The 19,593-nt window shown below is 35.2% G+C and overlaps 4 protein-coding genes across 6 annotated transcripts; 1 reads left to right on the forward strand and 3 right to left on the reverse strand.

Annotated features, from left to right (window-relative positions):
• Positions 1-1,567: 1,567 nt before the first annotated feature.
• Positions 1,568-2,590, forward strand: LOC102611046 (putative fasciclin-like arabinogalactan protein 20). Its single transcript, XM_006470010.4, has one exon. It carries the CDS (start codon positions 1,568-1,570, stop codon positions 2,588-2,590), a length of 1,023 nt encoding a protein of 340 aa, XP_006470073.1.
• Positions 2,591-3,009: 419 nt separating this feature from the next.
• Positions 3,010-10,370, reverse strand: LOC102610234 (uncharacterized). Its single transcript, XM_006470008.4, has 13 exons — positions 9,885-10,370; positions 9,336-9,477; positions 8,987-9,123; positions 7,930-8,131; positions 6,889-7,127; positions 6,476-6,587; positions 6,237-6,381; positions 5,951-6,096; positions 5,558-5,730; positions 5,035-5,436; positions 4,877-4,932; positions 4,549-4,751; positions 3,010-4,466 (listed from the first exon to the last, which is right to left on the reverse strand). Exons 1-13 carry the CDS (start codon positions 10,095-10,097, stop codon positions 3,163-3,165), a joined length of 3,474 nt encoding a protein of 1,157 aa, XP_006470071.3. The 5' UTR covers positions 10,098-10,370; the 3' UTR covers positions 3,010-3,162.
• Positions 10,371-11,221: 851 nt separating this feature from the next.
• Positions 11,222-15,225, reverse strand: LOC102609719 (uncharacterized). 3 transcript variants are annotated; one of them, XM_006470005.4, is made up of 9 exons: positions 14,783-15,225; positions 14,263-14,378; positions 13,604-13,657; positions 13,501-13,525; positions 12,956-13,078; positions 12,320-12,486; positions 12,006-12,075; positions 11,741-11,839; positions 11,222-11,630 (listed from the first exon to the last, which is right to left on the reverse strand). In XM_006470005.4, exons 1-9 carry the CDS (start codon positions 15,005-15,007, stop codon positions 11,553-11,555), a joined length of 957 nt encoding a protein of 318 aa, XP_006470068.1. In that variant the 5' UTR covers positions 15,008-15,225; the 3' UTR covers positions 11,222-11,552. The 3 variants fall into 3 exon arrangements, with proteins under 3 accessions (XP_006470068.1, XP_052290596.1, XP_024951203.1); XM_052434636.1 differs by lacking the exon at positions 14,783-15,225 and adding an exon at positions 14,572-14,728; XM_025095435.2 differs by lacking the exon at positions 14,783-15,225 and having other exon boundaries at positions 14,232-14,374.
• Positions 15,226-16,120: 895 nt separating this feature from the next.
• LOC102609447 (mitochondrial import receptor subunit TOM20) lies at positions 16,121-19,249 on the reverse strand. The gene is made up of 6 exons (XM_006470004.4): positions 18,925-19,249; positions 18,723-18,801; positions 18,413-18,582; positions 18,280-18,327; positions 17,197-17,292; positions 16,121-16,506 (listed from the first exon to the last, which is right to left on the reverse strand). The coding sequence occupies exons 1-6, from the start codon at positions 19,018-19,020 to the stop codon at positions 16,372-16,374; spliced, it is 624 nt and encodes a 207-aa protein (XP_006470067.1). The 5' UTR covers positions 19,021-19,249; the 3' UTR covers positions 16,121-16,371.
• Between the last annotated feature and the right edge of the window lie 344 nt (positions 19,250-19,593).

The raw sequence follows: 19,593 nt of genomic DNA on the forward strand, positions 1-19,593 counted from the left end.
GATTAAATTAATATATAAAACATATTAGTGACTATACAATCTGATGGCATGCCAAATGCAATAGTCCAATCTTAAGCTACACCAAACACAACATAATATTATATCTAATCTAATCATATCTCATCTCATCCTATCTTCTCGTATCTTCTCCTATCTTGCACATCAAATGAATCTTAGTCATTTAGGGTTTGTCTTCTTTCTTTTTAATGTAAATCAATCAAATTTGTTGTTCGGTTGAGTTTTATTCTCTATTTTCAAACCAATCAGTTTTTGGGATCAAATCAAACAGAACTAAAAATTGAAATAGATTCAGGGTTCAATTTGTTCACCTCGAATCGAATGCCAACCCTTACCTAAACTGTAAAATCATAGTTGAACCTAATATTGCATAATGTGATATATATACACTGACCTTATATTATTACTATTATGGTGCGTTTGGTTAGAGGATTAAAAAGGGGATTGGATTATTTTCATCCTAATCACATGTTTGGTGCCATTAAGAGTATTAAGATTAACTTATCCTCGGCCTATAGGATAATCTCAAATTTGTAAAGGAAGCTATCTCAAGAGGGGCCATGGGATTAGTTAAATTAAAATTATGTTGTAATTTATAAATATTAAAATTTTAAAATATGTTTTTGAATTTTTATTAAATGAGTTTTTATTTGTAATTAGATGTAAATATTTAAAAATCAATCATAAATTACAAAAAACAAACAAATAAATTTAAAAAAGATCTAAAATTATAAAATTTCAGATTTCAAAAATTTAACAAATAAACCCTCGTTTGTCAGCCAAATAAGTACAAGAGAATAACTCGTAGCAGTAGTACTATATTCTTTTATCTATGAAAGATATCAAATCAAATGCACTGAATAGTCAAATTTAGTTGACTAAGTGGCATGCACATATAACGATTGCCACCCGAATTAAGATGACTATTTTAAAATAAATTTTGAGATGTATTTTAGTATCATGCATAAAATTTTAGATGTGAAATAATACAAAAAAATTTATTTAATATTTATTTCAGTTTCAAATATATTTAATATTTGTTAATTAACAATGGACGGTATTACATTATTTTCTTTCAAAAAATTTTATATTATATTAAGTCTTAGAACTTGATTCACTTTTTAGCCAAAAGAATTATACAGAGCAGTGATAGAATCAAGATTAAAACGTTGCGAGGTTATCGTTAATTGGAAAATAATTAAAGAACACGTTAAAATCATGTGGGTTTACCATAAATTTAAAAAAATAAAGGAAAAAAACACATTAAAACCTTTGTAGCCCTTTTGGTTAAATATCTTCTTTTTTTTTCCTAAAATTATTTCTTTAAAAATATTGGTCCAATTGAAGCACGCATACGGGATCCCATTCCCACCACTCGCATCTCATTGGATGGAATTAGACATCATGAAGATCTTTTGATAAATCTTGGCAGCTGGCACTAAACCTATCAAATAACTACCTTTAACCAATAAGGCATCAGCTTCTTCTTCCTTTCCCGCCCTTGAACGTTCTTCTTCAAACCCTCAACAAATCGTAAACCAACTCTTCAATGGCTACTACCCTCTTCTTCTCTCTCATCATCTTCTCTCTCATCTCCATTGCTCTTGCAGTCTCTCCTGGAACCCTATCAAATGCTGTGGAAACACTCTCAAACTCAGGCTACTTATCGATGGCACTGACCCTTCAAATCACTTTCAAGACACTCAATCTTGAATCAAAAACACTCACCATTTTCTCCCCATCAGATTTTGCCTTTTCTCAATCAGGCCAGCTCTCTCTTTCTCAGCTTCAATATCACATATCACCTTCAAGACTCTCCCAAGATAGCCTCAAGACTCTTGCTTTTGGCTCAAGATTACCGACATTGTTGTCCAATCACTCACTGATCGTTACTGCTTCAGATTTTAACAATGCCCATTTGTCCATTAATGGGGTTTTGATTCAAGAATCACCCATGTTTGATCAAGAAGAACTGGTTGTGTATGGTATAGATGAGTTCTTTAATTCTTCATTTGGGGTCATGATTAGCCCCCCTCCTCACTCAGCTCCTGCACCGAGTCCTGTTCCTTCTCCAATTGAACCGATTGGCTTTGATGTTGATGTTTTTGGTGAGGCATCAGATTTGTTAAATTCAAGAGGCTATACCTTAATGGCCACCTTTCTTGATATGCAATTAGCGAGGTTTACAAATCAGACAAGATTGACTATCTTTGCACCAGTTGATGCAGCAATGGAGCCATATGTGAAGAACATTACTGATTGTGTTTCGATTTTTAAGCAACATGTGGTTCTCAGGTTGCTTCGTTGGCAGGATCTGATTAGGCTCGATGGAGGGACAACGTTGCCAACTTCTTCAGAAGGATTTAAGATTACTGTGGCTTACTCTGGTGATGTGATTTTGCTTAATGGTGTCCCAGTTGTCTTTCCAGATATGTATAGCAGCAATTGGCTTGTTGTGCATGGCCTCGACAGTTTGCTCGCGGTGTCTCCATTAGACGAAAAGATAATTGGAGACTCTTTCTCAGAACTTAATGGGGATGATTATCAGAGTCAAGCTGATTATGGAAGATGAATTTGGGTGGCCATCGGAAACTTTTGGTTCACTTCTCTGCAGCATTTCTTCAACTTTGTTTTCCCTGTATTAAACTTTGGATGGATGATTTGGCGATTGTATGCTAACAGCAATGCTTCTGTTTCTAAGTTGTACTTTTAATTCATTAGCCTAGTTGAGTTTGATTCAACCAATGCTATTAATAAAAAAGATCAGCTTCAGAGCAAGTTCTCATATCTGTTTTTAGGCTAATGATTACTTTATATTTGCAACATTTATAGAGGATACTGTAGTCTGAGTTCAATTTTATTTCAGTATCTGTTAGATATAGGGCTAGTTTACCTGTTTCCTACTAGGGAAACATGTGCTGGAATAACAAGGCAGCATTCTGGGAACTCTGAACATTCATAAATTTCAAAATTTCAGTTACTTTATCCAACTATAAGGAATCTGCATTTCCTATTTTCTGTAAGCGAAAAATTTATACAGAAGATCTATCTTACAGGTCATTTAAATACACAAACTAAAAAACAAAAAAAAATGGTTGAACCTTAGCGTCCCGTCCCTTTTGGTTAGCCTCATTGTGTTTAACATCATTGTTTGAATTTGGAAGTGGAGGCTTGAGAATTTTCCACAGAGGTTTCAGCAGAAACAGATTGCTGCCTAAATGCGTAACTGGTACTAGTTTCCTCACCCTTTGAATCCCCAGAAAAACTAGCTCTTGCCAACTCTCTTAGCTTCTTCAGGTCACTCTTTGGCTCCAACTTCAGTCCCTTTGCCTGCTTCCCTTCTCTGGCTCTCTGCTGGGCTAGGGTTAGGTCTGTAGGTGTTGAACGAGCTGCTTGAGCAACATTAAGGCCTGGGGAGCCAGGACTCGACACAGGGACTACTGTTGCTGTCATGGCACTAAAAGGGTCAGCATTAGATCCTCCTGGACCTCTTCTTCCACATTCAGTTTCCGGGCTTTGAGGAAGGACTGGAGCTAGGCCTGTTAGCGGTCGCGACGAACCAGGCATGACTCTTGACCAGTGCCTCCTTGGTAGCAAAGGCAACACAAGGCCTTTAGCAACAAACTTCAATCCGAGTCTGAAAGAATTTTTCTGGGGCTGAGAGAGTCCTAAAATGCCTTTTATCATAGCATACCACTCATTAATTATCTGAGCAACAAACATGAGGAACAGGAGAGCCAGCATTAAAAAACCCAGAGTTTTTGCTTCAGTTGGATTTGAGCCATTCAATCTGATGCATAGAGCAAAGATGCCCACCTCACATAGAAGAGAAACGCTTTCCACTGTGTGGACTCCTCTTTGGATGTATGGCTTGAGAGTAAATAAACTTATGAACTGTATAAGCGTGATGGCCAAAGCAAGAAGGCTTTGGCTTAACTTATTTGATGGGTATGCCCCAGATATTATCCCTATACTGACTCTTCTCAAAAGGTCAAGAATAATATAGGAGGACCTGGCACACCCCAATAGCTTAACGGATGTGCGAATTCTCACTTCTTCATTGCTGTCATCTGAGCTGATAGCTCTCATTCTTCCAATCCCACTTCTCCCACTTTCAGTCCACTTGGTTATGGTGTTAGGATCATTATCTTCAGCAAAAACTAACAATGGAGGCCCCTTTCGATTCTCAAACAGAATCCCAAAGATTGGGAAGAAAATTGAAGGCAGCCCTTCCCTGTAAAACCATTTTCCAGTAGCAGGCCTTCCCATGAAGAAAAACCATAGTTTTACATGCCACTTTTCACTCGTAGCCACATGGGTGATTTCTTTATATTGCACAAAACTGCCTAAAAAGATTGCAATTATGACAAATAGAAGCACTGACAAAATAAGTGCTGCAGGGATGGCCAACAATAAAGCCCCAGTGATTATTCCCTCTGTGGTGCCACCTGAAAAATTGATGTAGCCTTCAGTTCATAGAATCCAAGAGGATGTTTAATCGAAATGAAATCATTGTTCTGATTTTCTTACCTCTGATTACAAACGCTGAAGACTGAGAGATGCAAGGTAGCATAAGAATTACAAAAAGGAGCTCAAACCTTGGAACTGAAAGCATCCCCTTCACTGAAGTCCCCATCCTCCACCTTAAGAAGAGTAGTGTTAGAAAATGGACTATAAGTAAGCTGCCCCCTCCCACACCAAGCCAGAACAAGTTCATCTCCAAGTCTCGCCATCTGTCAAGGGAACAATTTTAATGAGAATTTCAAACCACTACCGATAAATAACTCTTACTTGTAGTGAACGCAAAATTTGAAATTATCCAAATGCTGATTATATTAGCAGCTGATTGTAAAGTTACCCGGTATAGTTATCCAATTTTTTGACCACATTGCTAGCAGATATTGGCTCTCCTCTCTGCATGACCATTTGTACAATAATTAACATACAAAATCAATGTACTCGTTAATGCAATGCTGTCTTTAAAGTACAAAATTTATAGAATTTAGTAATACTAACCAGGAAATAAGTGAAATATTCGCTGGAATTGAGAAATTGTCCATAAGGCGCATTTTTAATGCTTACGTTGTACCGTCCATCAGGCCAGCTAAACTTCTGGTTTGTCACAGTTGGAAAAGGTAGCTCACACCGAATGCAAGATGAGCTGGTTAAATTTAAGCCAATCTGATGATAAGATCCTTCATGAGAGGATCCAATTGGCAGATATCTGAACTGTTCTGTGAGTCTCTCTTTTGCCAAATAAACATGGTTAGGCCAAACTGAAGCACTATCATTTCTCCAGGGAAGTTTTTGACGAGGTATGAGCCACCTAAGACCTTTAGTTGTCTCAGAATATTCAATAGGTTGGTTAGCTAAGAACCAGTCTGAGAGAACAAAAACTTGTAGATGTCCAACCATTCCCTGTGATGAAAATGTTCGAGATTTTTAACCAAAGTAAAATTATTGCAAAGAGAATACATAATGTGTGATCAAGAATCTAAATTTTTAAAAGTTAATTGCATGGAAATTTTTTCATTATAACCTGCAGGTTCATTGATGGATTAGAGGCAACAAAATCAGTACTCCCGGAATTGAGAGTGCCTAGTATTCCAAGGTTTGCAGAGGAAATTGATAGAATAGCAGCGGCCAGTGATGTTGCTAACATACCCGCAGTCACAAACGAGTGTAGTGCAGTTGACATTGCAGGGGTTGAATCTGAGCAACTTCAAGTCTTAAGTAGAGAATAGTATTGAAAGCATAGATACCAAATATCTATAGAAAGAAAACGTGGTGTTTGAAAGAAAATTTTTCTCCAAAGACTTGGCTTGCTGCATTAAACAAAACTCCAAAGAATTTTCAATCCAAAAGATCTACATATCTCTGATTAAATGCAAAGTAACAAGCAGCATAGAAATATCAGGAGAGTTATTCTTACAATGCTTCACTTCAAGTACGTTAGAAGCCAAATTTAGGTTTCCTGATATGTCACGGACTTTATTCTCAGGAATAGAAATTCTAACTACATGCTGAGTTAATGCCTGAACAGTCAAAGAGTATAGAGCCCTTGAAAGTTCCTTAAAACTGCATGGAGCAAAAGGTAAAATGTCACATATTTTCCATTAACGTTCTATGTACTCCTAACTTAACAACATAAGTAGCTACGACATGATTCATTGTAAATACAGGAGATCAATAGTTTAGTAATCATTTTATGCACCTGCCTTTTAAGACTCCCACCGTCCACGTCTACCATGGAAGACTCAAATCCAAAAACTGGCTTAGAGAACTCAACTATCACTTTGATGTTCGGATCTTTTGTAATGCTCGGTGAGCTGGTACTCAGCCCTACCCCAGGTTTAGTGGAATCTTAGAGGAAAATCCATCATTTAGCTCCATGGTAAGCGACAAAAAAGGAATTACAGGAACTGTTCTGAAGAGGGAAAAGTGCTGACTAGCATACCATAGAGGAATATAAGCGAGGGAACAGGTGAGACAGGGGTTCCTGTTATGCCTAAAAGAAAGCTCGCTTGTAATGCAAGTGTGATAATTTCAGTTTGTGGTATATCTTTGAGCTACAAAACGAAAAGAATTTGTATTACATTATTCATTTGACTCAGAGAAAGTGGCACCCATAATAAAAATTACGCGTGTGTATATAAATATAAAAATGTTTCAATCTAAAATTTTAAAGTACGGTAAAGTCTTAAAAAACACATAAATCCTGCGTTTTAAGCGCTTTAAATTTTAAGACTTCAAAACTTTACGGTTTTAAATCTTTTCCGGACTTTTTTCTGCATTTTAAGATCCCAAATCAAAAAACTACCATATATATATATATATATATATAAGAAAATAATAATAATTAGCGCTTACTTTAAATACAAACCGGCGATTCACCCGCCTCCTACCGTGAACAGCTATCAAGTTACCAGAATTCAATCGAAAAATATCTAGGATCTGTTCTGTTGAATTCATGATGGGAATGCTGAAGTCCAAGAAAATTTTCACGTCCTCCAATTTATTAGAGGCAAGGACAGTTCTAGAGACACCATTGAATTCCAACTCGTATGCTGGAATGGACACCCATAAATCAACCAGCACGGGTCTTCTATCTATGTCAAAGATTCAGGCAAGAGTAATAGAATTAACCAAATGAAATATGATTTAATTAGGGGTGTTGTGGTTTGGATTTCAAGGATTCGTCGTAAATTCATATATGATCCACTATTTTATATATTATAAATTTTTAATTCAATTTAATCTAATTTTTGAATTGTTAAAATTTAATCCAAATTTAATTTATGGATGGGATATAAATTTGACCCATTTCATATTCAATTCACTAGTTTACATATTCAATTCACTAGTTTACAGGTTGGTTTAAAGATTAAAGTTTTTTTAATTCTATCTAATCCACAAACTATTAAATAAAGCAAATTTAATATGAAATAATTTTACTATCGATTAAATTCAAAATTAAATAAGATTAAAATAAATTAATTGTTTAAATAAAGGTAGAATAATACATTGTTTCAAAATATAACACATCGAATAAGACAAATCTCATTTATTAAAATCAGCACATGAAAATTAACTAAAATTATAAATTTAAATCTCTACAAAAGTTAAACATCTACAAGTTTTATTTTTTTAATTAAAGAAATAATTTTTATTTTTTTGGTTGATTTGCGGATTTTTATAAATTTACAAAAGTAAATCCGTGTTTCGATCCATCGATTGCGAATTTTCAAATTCTCAATCTAATCTAATTTACCAATTCAAATATTTGATTTTTACAAATTAATTTTTTACGAATCAAATGATTTGAGCGGATCAGATTTGATTATGAACATCCTAGATTTGATAAACTGATTTTGTATTCTCAATAGGTTAAAATGGTGTCCAATGCCTTACCAAAGCGAATGACTATGATGGAACCATTTGTCCTTGTAAAAGCATTCCCTGCTATATCTGTACAAAACTTATCTGCCATTCCAATTACCACACGCCCATATATACTTCCCGAGGAAAGAATTATATCAAGGCTATATCTGATATTTGGTTCAGTGATTCGAAGTGAAGATTCCTGTACATGTGCTGGGCCATCTATGATGACCTACGAAGGAAAATAGTTATATTAAAAATAAACATCAGAATTCATGTAATCTTCATGCTACACATAAGAACTCTTTCGTAGATACAGAGCATTCTGCTGGCAACTAGCATGATTTATTTTGAAGGGAAAATATCCACAGTTCACTTATTTTTTATAACTTTTTTAAAAATACACAATTCCTTCTTTTTTTAGATGGAATCTACCTAAAGTTACATTTTGTTTCACTTTTCCACTTCCGTTTGGAATCCGTTAAGAAAACTAACGGAAACTTAAAAAAATGATCATTTTACCCCCAAAACGAAAATTACAATTTCACCCTAAAAATGCCAAAAATAATCAGATTTAATAATGAATATCATTATTGGTACATTAATGAAGTACAAAAAAATCTTAACTACTAGAGATTATAACTTAATGAATAATAAAACTCTACTTATCTTAAATTCAATTGATGATTTGCGAGATTTAACTATTTTTAATACTACTGCTATAATTTAGCATTCTAATTACAGACATATTTAAAAAAAAAAACTTGTATTTGATGGTTGTGGAATTAATTTCTTTATTGACCTATGGGAAAAATAATTAGATTTAATCTGATTATTTTTGGTAATTTTTGAGGTGAAATAATAATTTTCGTTTTGAGAGGTAAAATGGTCATTTTTTTAAGTTTCCGTAAGTTTTCTTAACGGATTCCAAACGGAAGTGGAAAAATAAAATAAAATATAACTTTAGGTGGATTCCAACAAAAAAAAAATATATATATGTATTTTTGAAAAAGTTGCAAAAAACGGGTGCACGGTGAATATTTTCCCAATTGTGAAATACTAAGTTATGAGCACAAGAACTACTCACATTACAGTTTGACGAGTTCACACATGTGAAACCACCTTTTCCAGTGCAAGCTTCACTGAATTTAATGTCAATTGTTATTTTCTCCGCATTCGTGTAATTCTGTTTGCTTAAAATTGTTGCAGTCGGTGGAAGGGTATCTTGTAGAAAAATATGAACACCAACAAGAAGTAAGAACTTAAAACATAAAATTTTAGAATCAAAATTCTAAGTCTACATATAGTTCTCTTTCCATGCCCTGAGATTAATCACCTGCTGCATTAACAGACACATTGAAGTTGTTATATGAACCCAGAGAGAGTAAACTGGTCACCCAATGGAAAAAAAATGCACTGAGGACAGGTATACTTACCAATGAACCATGAATAAGATGATGAGTTTCTTTCTCCACTGCTGGTTGTCACATTGAGAAGAAAATCATGCTGACCATTTAGTGTTAAGTTTTTCAGCACGACAACATCAGTAGGACAAGGCCTCAAAATTTGGTCATCAAGCTGCACAATTTAGTTACATATCTGAAGTCAAAGCAGTAGACCTAAACGAAGTGAATATATCTCATAGCAGCCGATCATTACGTTGACATTTGCTGACCAAGGAATTTTTAGAGGACAATAAAGAACTTGATGGCAATTGTCTCAAAAAAAATTTTAGCTCCGGATTAATAAATAAAACACTGTCCCCAAGGGCATGGTCGGATTGGTAATAGCATAAAGTTTGTAGCTGCTCACCACCCGAGTTCAAGGTGAGGAGAAAATAAAAATTATTTGGGTTCATCTTACCCCTTTACCTTTTAAAAAAAAATAAAAAAATAAAACACTTTAAGATTACCCACATTGCTAAATATTGCAAAATTGAGCATGACAAGAAAAGGGAAAAGTTGAACGATGAAGAGAACTGATACCTGATAATGAACAGAACACTCGTTGTTTTGACAAGCATCAGAACCATCGGGCCTTTTAACTGAGAACTGAAAAACAGCAGTAGAGAACCTTGACCGTGCCGGGGGAGCTCGATCAAAATGAATTAAAACTGTTGAATCAGCCGAGTTTAATGCTCCAACCATCACCATCATTGCAAGGCAACCACTTAGTTTAAGAAACTTGAACCACCCCATTGCAGGAACTTGAAAGTACTTCACATTTAAGCAGAAACCAAGAAGATGAACTTTTAATAGCTTTGCTGGGAACCACGAGAAGTGAAGCTTGAAAGGGTTTGTATCTAGTATTGCTCTTCTCCATGGCTTTTAAGTCCAGCAACTACAAAAAGAGCTAATACCAACTACCGCCACGGCTATTGTTGTTTATAGTTGTCAGTGTCATAACTGCTTATTTAAAGTAGTTCACGTCCCTCATTAACCACCACTGGCCAGCTCTAGATCCTTATTATTTATTGTGATGTTTTCTTGTCTTTAATTATTTATTTATTGTGAAGTCTTGCTGTCGCTGCATTATTGCTCAACTTCTTGCGAAATTTTCCAAACAAGATGAATCCCCAGAGATGATTTCAGATTTAGGGTTTTGGCATTAAAGACTCGCTGTCAATGCCATGAACAAAGCATCAGACACCAAAATGTGTTAATTTTTTTGCTCCGAATGTAGCGATGACAGCAAGTAATTCAGTGTATAAAATGCAAGTTGATATGCCTTTGCCAAGATTATTCAGCAACATGCGGCCCTTACTGCTTAATTTCTTAATTTGTTATTTATGACTTTAATTGCTAAATCCCCGGCAACATAATTCTTACGGTTTAGGAAAATTTATTGCTTCCCACGTACTCCAGGGAACAGTCAATTTGATGAGGATTGAGGAGAGGAGAGAAATGGGAGTCCTGTGCCCTTTTGGTACTAAGGACCATCAGCTTTGAATAAATTTTATAATACATCAAAAATATCATATAAATAATACAAAAAACAAATATACTATAACATGTGTATATCAATTTTCCAAAACTATCACGTAAATTTTAATTGTAATAAATGTAATTATACATATTATACGTGCATTAATTAATTATATTACCCCTAATGTATTCTAAAATTCTTCTCTTTTACATTACCATTCGCCCTGAATCTGTAACAAGTGACAACCATGAAATCAATTTGATTATGGGTGAAACAAGCGGTCCTCTCAAGATTCGGTCTCTTTCCCGTGTTTCTATCTTCTAATTTATTACACGGATCTCCATCTGGACATGGCGTTGGTACTCGCAAGCTCATCGGAGAAAATAAAACAAGTTAGTTAATAACCACCAATGATATTCATCAACTTAACAAAAGCTTCACGGTCAAATTTGATTAGCTTCCAGGCCATTTTATCTAAGCGCCAGAGTATGCACAACATTTACTGTAAGTTCTAACTGGCCTACGTACTTTAGCTTTACCAAAACTTTCTCCAGTGTAGCTTTTCTTGACCAGACATTTACAAAACATGCATATTGGTATTCGGTATGCAGGGTCATGGTAGTTCTCCAACCCAAAACCGGAATGCCAATGTAGAAAAGTGGTAATTCAACCCTGAAAGCAGATGAACCATTATTATGTACAGGCTTATGTCAAGATGCATGGTATTTTTAGGTAGCCGAAGGGATTAGATCTTCAATTGCTGTTGAATTAGCATCTTCCTCTTCCATCCAGTATAGTTTAGGTCCCTGAATTCCCCAATTCACAGAGAAAACATAAGTATCAACATATTCCTTAGTATTGTTTTCCAATAATTCACAGAAGTTGACCCACATAGATCAAATGAAACAATGAATACCTTTCCTTGCCGTATGATTTTTGGAGAAGTCCCAGTCATGTCAACTACAGTGGAAGGTTCAGCCACTCTTACACCACCATCAACAACAAAATCAAGGCCCTAAAAGGAGAAAAATACACTATTAAAAGCAAGAACAAGACAGATAGACCCCCAGCATTGCATATAAGTTGGTCTTGAGTTAACTATAGTAAATATCCTTGAATAGAAATCTGGTCAATTTTTTATTTGAGAAATACAAATTTCTTCTCATTAATCAAAACCATACCTCTGGTCCATAGGTATCAGCTATCACAACTGGATCTACCATCCATTCATTATCCTTTAGCCACTTCACACTGGTACAAAAATCAAAAGTTCAGTTTAGGATCATAATTATAGCAAAGATACAAAAGCAGCATCTACAGTGTGTTTAACCAGCAAAGTTGTCACTTATGGGAAAGGACTTGTCTCATCAGAATTGTTTGCATCAGTAACTAAAAGAATGAGAAGAAGGGAGGGAGAAAAATATAAGGTAAACCCGTTTTCCTGTAACTGTTTCTTTTCTTATAGCAAAAGTTGGTATTTATAAACCAAACCAACCTTGTGGAGATTAATGGAGCATCCATCTTTTGTAGTATTGCTTGGCATATGGCATCATTAGGGATACGGACACCCACATGTTTTCTCAAAGAATATTTGGCTGTCGTAGTCCCATATCTTACACACTTTTTAGGCACTTCTTTGCTGGCAGTTAAAATAAAGGTATACTGTTCCATAGACACTTTGTCAGGATAAATTCCATCTAAACAGAAGGAGACCAAGGTACCCACAAAAGCACAGTACAAACGACTTTCAATTACAATAGGATCATAAATTTGACAAAAGATGTGAAGATAAGAAACTCTGAACAGAGTTAGCCGGGAAACAAAACTGTCCTTGGCCAAAAATTCTTAAGATGATCAATTGATAATAGAAATTCATTTTTTTTATACCTTTTTCCCCCTTTAAATATCCACTATGAAGTCTCAATCCATCAACATAATGTTATGATGAAAATATCACAAACATTAGAAGCAATGCATGCGAAAAGGCATTGTATGGTGGCTCCTGCTTCAGCCTCCCTTATATTCTCCACATACAATAATGCATAGCTGTTATACAAGCTCAACAATGACATTGATGGAGACCTTAGAGTTTGTTGCTAGCCATAACAATGGGTAAAGGAGATATTCTTACAGGCCCAGGTAAGCAATGCTTAACAGCTCGAAAGATATTTGCATGTCCTTGGCCATCACCACGAGGGAAACCAGTTGTATAGGTGTCTATATCACGGAGAGACCGGCATAAGATACTTAAAGGCTGCAAAAATTAGGAGACGGCATCAAAATTGCAAAGGATAGTTAAAAAATTGAATATAAAGGGGATTAGGGCAAACAAATTTCCCTTTTTTTTTATAGGAAACAGAGAAACTTTTATAGAATCTTAGAAGGGAATAAATATTACAAAAGTGAACCAGAGGTCCACAAACTAAAACCTTCTCTACAGAGTAGAACACCAAAAGCTATACAAAACTTTGAAAAAAGAAACTCTTGAAACCTGAGACACAGGAAAATCCAAGCTAACAAAATTAACCCAAAACTTCATCCCAATCAAACAAATTTCTCACACTATGCTTTCTGCATCAACCTCCAGATAATGAAAATTGAAAAAATATCTTAACATTCATAAAGGGAGTAGAGATTAAACTAATAAGGTAACGGACGAGAAGCAATCTTCCTTACCTTAGAAGGTTCTACATTTTTTATCCTGCAATTGGAAAAAATAAGAGAGGTTCACCAAGCAAGATAGAAATGAAGTTTGTACAAGAAAAACAACATCAATTACCTACGAAGACGTTCAATCGCTGAATGGCTCTTCAAATCGCAAACTATTGCATACCTGAGAACATAGGAACAATTGACATCCTTTCAGAGTTCAGGGAAAAAAATAAAAAAGGATCACAATTGAATATTTCAATCCAGTAATGTTATTGCACAGTGAAGGGCTGATTTAATATCTTAATTCACAACATATTGAAGTCGTGAGGGATGGCAATTCATTATTTTGAACCAAAGAACACAAAAAACCTCCAATCAAGCCAACCAACATAGGGATGTAAACTTGAAGAACTACTTTCTTTTATCTCCTTTCCTCTAATACACCCACTAAGCACCGGATAATGTAATTTCTGGTAGGAACCACAATGGTGATGAATTTATAACAGAAGTTTAAATAATTTCAGGATTCGAAAAAGTCAATTTTCAGTCTTTCTGACGGTGCGCGATCCTCTTTATAAATCAACAACTAGCCTACAAGCTCATCATGATGCATGTAACTTGCTCAAAAGTCAAAATAACCCACAATCGCAGCATGCGGAAATATAAATTTACAACTATAGCTTCCCAACCTTCACCAGTGACTACCCTGATATACAAAGTACAATGATATCAAACACAGCTTTAAAGTAACTAACAGAGCGGCTGAGGCAAATGGCAGTGGCATACAGAGTGTCAGTAGGAATGACCCCCACAGCTCCTTCTTTCAAAAGTTCAACAACTGGCTCCAATTTCCAACTGTCAGCTCCCGATGGGTCAGCTTCAACATACATCAATCCGCCTTCCTAATATTATTATGAAAGAAAAAGCATCATTCAACGCTCAAGTCAATAAAAAGTCATACTGAACTCCTATACAGAACCTATTAATTATGGAACCAGAAATAATTTCATTAATTCCGCCCAGTGTTCTGGCTGTAATCATTACCCACACAATAAATCATTACCTTAGTAACAAAAAGTTTTACAAGGATTGTACCATACAGGTGCATGTAATAAGGCAGTCTCTACTATTTCTCAGTAGACAGTACAACAACAACACACTAGGGTTTTAGTTTTACACGTTTATTCACTCATGCAAGCAATGACGCACATTGCAGTCCGCAAGCTAATTTTTAGACTAATAATGATAATCAATTAATAAAAGAAACTAAAAAGAGAAGAGCGAGAGAGAAGAGAGAGAAGACGACCTTGGTGAACTGTGGAGCGGAGTATTTAAGGCGCTTAGGGCTTCTTTTAACAGTCATGGCTAAGATTCGGTAACGAGAGGGTTTGGGATTGGGAGAGACGGAGGAGACTCGGCCTGGGAACGGCGCGGCTCGGCGTGTTGCTGCTTCAAGGAAGTGCGAGTGCGAGTGCGAGTGCGAGCGTAGCAGGAATGCTGTATCGCCACCGCACAACTTGGCTCCTGCCATTTTCTTCAGCTCAGAGTCTCAACGAAAGAGAGACTGCGAGAAAGAGCGAGCTCCCTTTGCTTTTCAGTTTTTCAGTTTTTTGTTTTTTGTGCCACGTCACCCTCACCCAGAGATCAACGTGAACCTTCGTGTTCTCTCTTCCTAGTCGCTGGACTCGCCACGCCAGTGTCACTTGTGACTTGTCAATGCCTAAACGACGTCGCATAGCAAGTTCATTTTTTAATAACTAGAAAAGCTTCCATCATTCATTTTTAATATTTTAAATCGATTAAAAAAAAACACAATTTTCTAGATGAAAATCCATCAAATGCATTTTTCTATTTTATTATTCTTCAAAAATAAATAATTGCATTCAAATGAAATAATAATAATACATAGGTAAACAATAACCTTTGAGTGTGTTTGGTGCATGATATTATAATATATTAAAATAGTGTTTACATTAAATTAATATTAGTATTATGTTTGGAAGAACATAGGAATGGGTTAAAGTAAATGTGCTAATGCAGAAACTGCCGCATTAGCTAAACCCAACTGTGAGTCGGGTTTAAGTAAAGTCGGGTTTAAGTAATGCAGCAGTTTACCGCATTAGCTTGTGTTTTTTTTTTTTTTCTTTTCCTTGTTTTGCGTTTGCAGCTTGCTTTTTTTTTTTTTCCTTTGCGTTTGCTTTTTGCTTTTATTTTTGTTTATAATAATAATAATAAATAATATAACTTTTTAATTTAATATGATATTATATAATATTTTATTTTATTTTTATATTATAATTTATTAATAAATTTATAATATAACATAACTAATAATAAATATTTATATATGAATAAATTTGAATAATATTAATTTAAAATTAATAATAATATAAATATTAATATAATAAAATATATAATTTAAATTAATCATAAAAAAATTAATACAATACAGTGTAGCACCAAGCATTGTACAATATTATTATAATACAGTGCTAATACAATACAACATAATACAATACAATGTGCCAAACACAGCCTTTAAGATTTTAACACTCAATATATTTGACGACGTGAGTCAGTGAGTGGATGGATGCCGAATAAAAAAATGCAGTCGATGCTTAAAACAAATACAGCTTTTCCGAAATAACTAAGAACATTTCAATGATTTCCATATAACAGATAGATATAGATATAGTAACACTTATTCATAACGGTTTACACAGAGAAAATAACTAAAATAATAACTAAAAGGATCGGTACAGGCATACAGCACGGAAAATTCTCAATTCTCCTAGAATCAGACGGCTCAATGGGACTGTGTGGATACTGAAATCTCAAAGTGCCTGAGGCACGAACAAAACCATGTTCCTCCCACTTATCGCATGTTCCTCCCACTTATCTCGGAGGGGTTGGGGGAGGGGTAGGCATATGGGATTTTGCAAATCCAACCCATGCAACAATGCCGACAGCCAGGATTACCCATCCAAATATGTCGTATTTGAGATCACTGCTTTTCTTCTTCTTTGAAGTCTGAGAGCAAGAAAAAAGAAGCAATCAACTTACTAAAGGACAAAGAATTCATTAAATGATCAAGCAACTGCTGAAGCAATAATCTTCATCTTTGATGACAACCACACTATGGAATACACTAACCGATACAAAACTGTCAATGCAGACCTTAATAAACAAAAACAGTAAAAGTAATTACAATTTGCATGTCCCTCACTAGGGTATAAATTTTAGGCCAAACATGCAATATCTCCCCACCCACATGTACACGCACAATGCACGGCTATACACACATCAGCATGTGCACTAGGCGTGGTGAAATGTAAAAGGGCAGGAAATAGTATAGTCAAGGCACCAATCCGAGCAATTACGATCATACAACATCCCATATTTTAAACCATGGTATTCCTACAACCCATTAATTATTGAATAACGTTGCATATACAACACAGAAGACACATGCATGTCAACAGAGATACAAGACAAAAACACATCTGACCTCTTTGTCCTCCAAAACGCCTGAGCAAAAGTTGTTATTAAGAAAATTTCTATTAATTTACAAATATATTGCTGAATAGATAAAATAGAAAGAATTGTGATAGAAGGACGCATTGCAACACACATCATTAATAGCAGGAAAAAAACCACAGCACAAGCATATTAGCTGCAAATAAAAAAATAAAATAAAAATAAAAACCTTTAGGTTATCACCTTTGCACCCGAAGAAGTAGAAGAAGGTCCAGTAGATGGCCCCATTGTTTGTTGACCTAAACCATGCTTGTGGATTTCCATGTGCAACTCCGGAGCCTTTGGACACAAACAAACGACAATAAGGTATCAATCTAGCTGAGAAAACTCAAAATTAATAAGTACTTACATATGGTACACAGAACGAATCTTTGCGGAGCCAATAGCATAAAGAGTTTTCAGCTGACATTTCTATGACAATGAACAAGCACATTGTAGATGTGATAAATAGACATGGCAAATGGCCATTTCTTTTGCAAAGAATATTGAAACACTCTAATTTAATACAAGCTTAAGTCAATTAGTTCTCAACCAGCAAACGTAATTGAAACTCAAACAACTCATAAAGGTGAAACAGCCACCTTAAGATGATCAAGTCCTTGGACCACCTGAGTGCATCCAGACACTTCTATCCAATAATTCCACATGATTGTGACACTGTCACTTCAATTCTTCCAACGGAACAAGCATTATAGGTTACTCATTTACAGCAAGAACTTGACAAAAGACAACAAATTACATGTTTTATTCAGACAAATCAAAACAATGGGAAATGCAGCTATAGTTATGTACCGCAAAGCAATGTCTAGCAGAATTCAAGAACCAATTCATTTGCAATCTCCTATCAGCATTTCAGACAACTCTAGTACCTATTTCTCACCTTACTCACCCAAAACTCATAAGGGAAAGATGCTGTATATTTCAATGGCAACCACCCATCCAATTCCACATAGCATACTGCAATTTGAAAAGACCTCCTTAGGATTTTCCTAGAAGACAAATTTATCCAACCTACATCCAATCAATATCTACAATCACTCCTGCTCTTGCCCAAGCAGCATTATTATCAGAATATGGGACCAGAATCCATATTTCCTCACTAAATGTAGAACCCAAAATCATAATTGAATTCTGTATTATATTTGAAAATTGAAGTCAGACCAAATTTATGAACAAAACATGCGAGAGAAACTAAAAGACCAACCACGTGAAACATAAGCATCTTGGGGCAAACATTAATTGACAAAAGAAATGATAAAGAAGTACCTTTGCAGCCACCTCTAAAGACTTCTGATAAAGCTCATTCGAGGGTTCCTACCAAAAAAAAGCCAAATCTATTATTTCACGCATATCATACTGTCTAATATTTATGTGTCACTGCAAATAGAAAAAACAATACCTCATCAACTGCTTGCTGAAAGTACAGAGTTGCCTTATTGAAATACTCCTTGGCCTCATCCTGGTCAGGAGTCAAAAAAGCATGAGAAGTATGAGCATTTCCCAAACACCACAATGTGTCGTGTCTGTTGGGGCTAACCATCAATGCCTCCTCCAGCTTTGAAATTGCATCTGGCACATCATTAAATTACAATTCCATATTAACAAATTTAGCATTCCAATAACCAGTAGCCCATTAATCAAATAGTTGCCAGTTATTCAAACAAAAATGGATGACCTAAAAAATATTAAATATAAACTTGTATAAGCACCTAATATCATCTTCTTTGAATCTGGAACAGTTTGAAACTGGGACAACTCCAGAAGAGCACCGCCCCATCTCGTTAAATTCTGCGCCAACAAGCCACAAAAACAATTTAAAAAAACAATTTAAACCAAACAAACCCAGATAATGAAACTAAAATAGAAGGCAAAAAACAAAGGGACGGATCAAAGAAAAGAATATGAACGAACATCGGCATCGAGAGGGTCCTTGGCGTAGGCAGCTTCGGCGGTTTTGCGAGCGTGTTCAAAGAAGAGCAATCTATCGAAGTCGCTTTGCATGTCCATGGCGTGTCTCTCTCTCTCTCGCGCCCTCTCTTTATTGCTTTGTACTGACAGATGAACGAGACTAGAGTCTCTCTGCGTGTGTGTTGAAAGTTCGCTGAAACCCTAACTCGGTGCAAAAGTGGTGCGACTTTAGTGAAGGCGAAGCTTGGGGCGGTTTGGGACTTTGGGTTTAATGGTCAAATTGACTCAAATTTCGGATCCATAATTGAAATTTCAACACTAGCTTTACTTCTTAAGAATGAATACTAGATTTTCAAATGTAAGCAATTTAATTATTTTCTTTTTAAGATGATATTATAATGATGATTTACAAAATGTGACAATTTTCTAATTTTTCTTATTTAACGTGTACATTTTGTCAAAAATGGTAGTAGGCGCAGATTTTGAACCTTAATTACTTATATATAAAAATTTACAATAATATATTATCACATTATTCAATACAATGATTATTACGGATTTATTGTAGCATATATATTTTATTTACATTACGATATTTATCATCAGAATTTTGGCAACCTTCCAAAAGAAATTTATGTTGGTGCAATTCATATAATTAGATTTAGAATGATC

Source organism: Citrus sinensis, chromosome 2 (assembly GCF_022201045.2).
Source record: "Citrus sinensis cultivar Valencia sweet orange chromosome 2, DVS_A1.0, whole genome shotgun sequence".
Classification (NCBI taxonomy): Eukaryota; Viridiplantae; Streptophyta; class Magnoliopsida; order Sapindales; family Rutaceae; genus Citrus; species Citrus sinensis.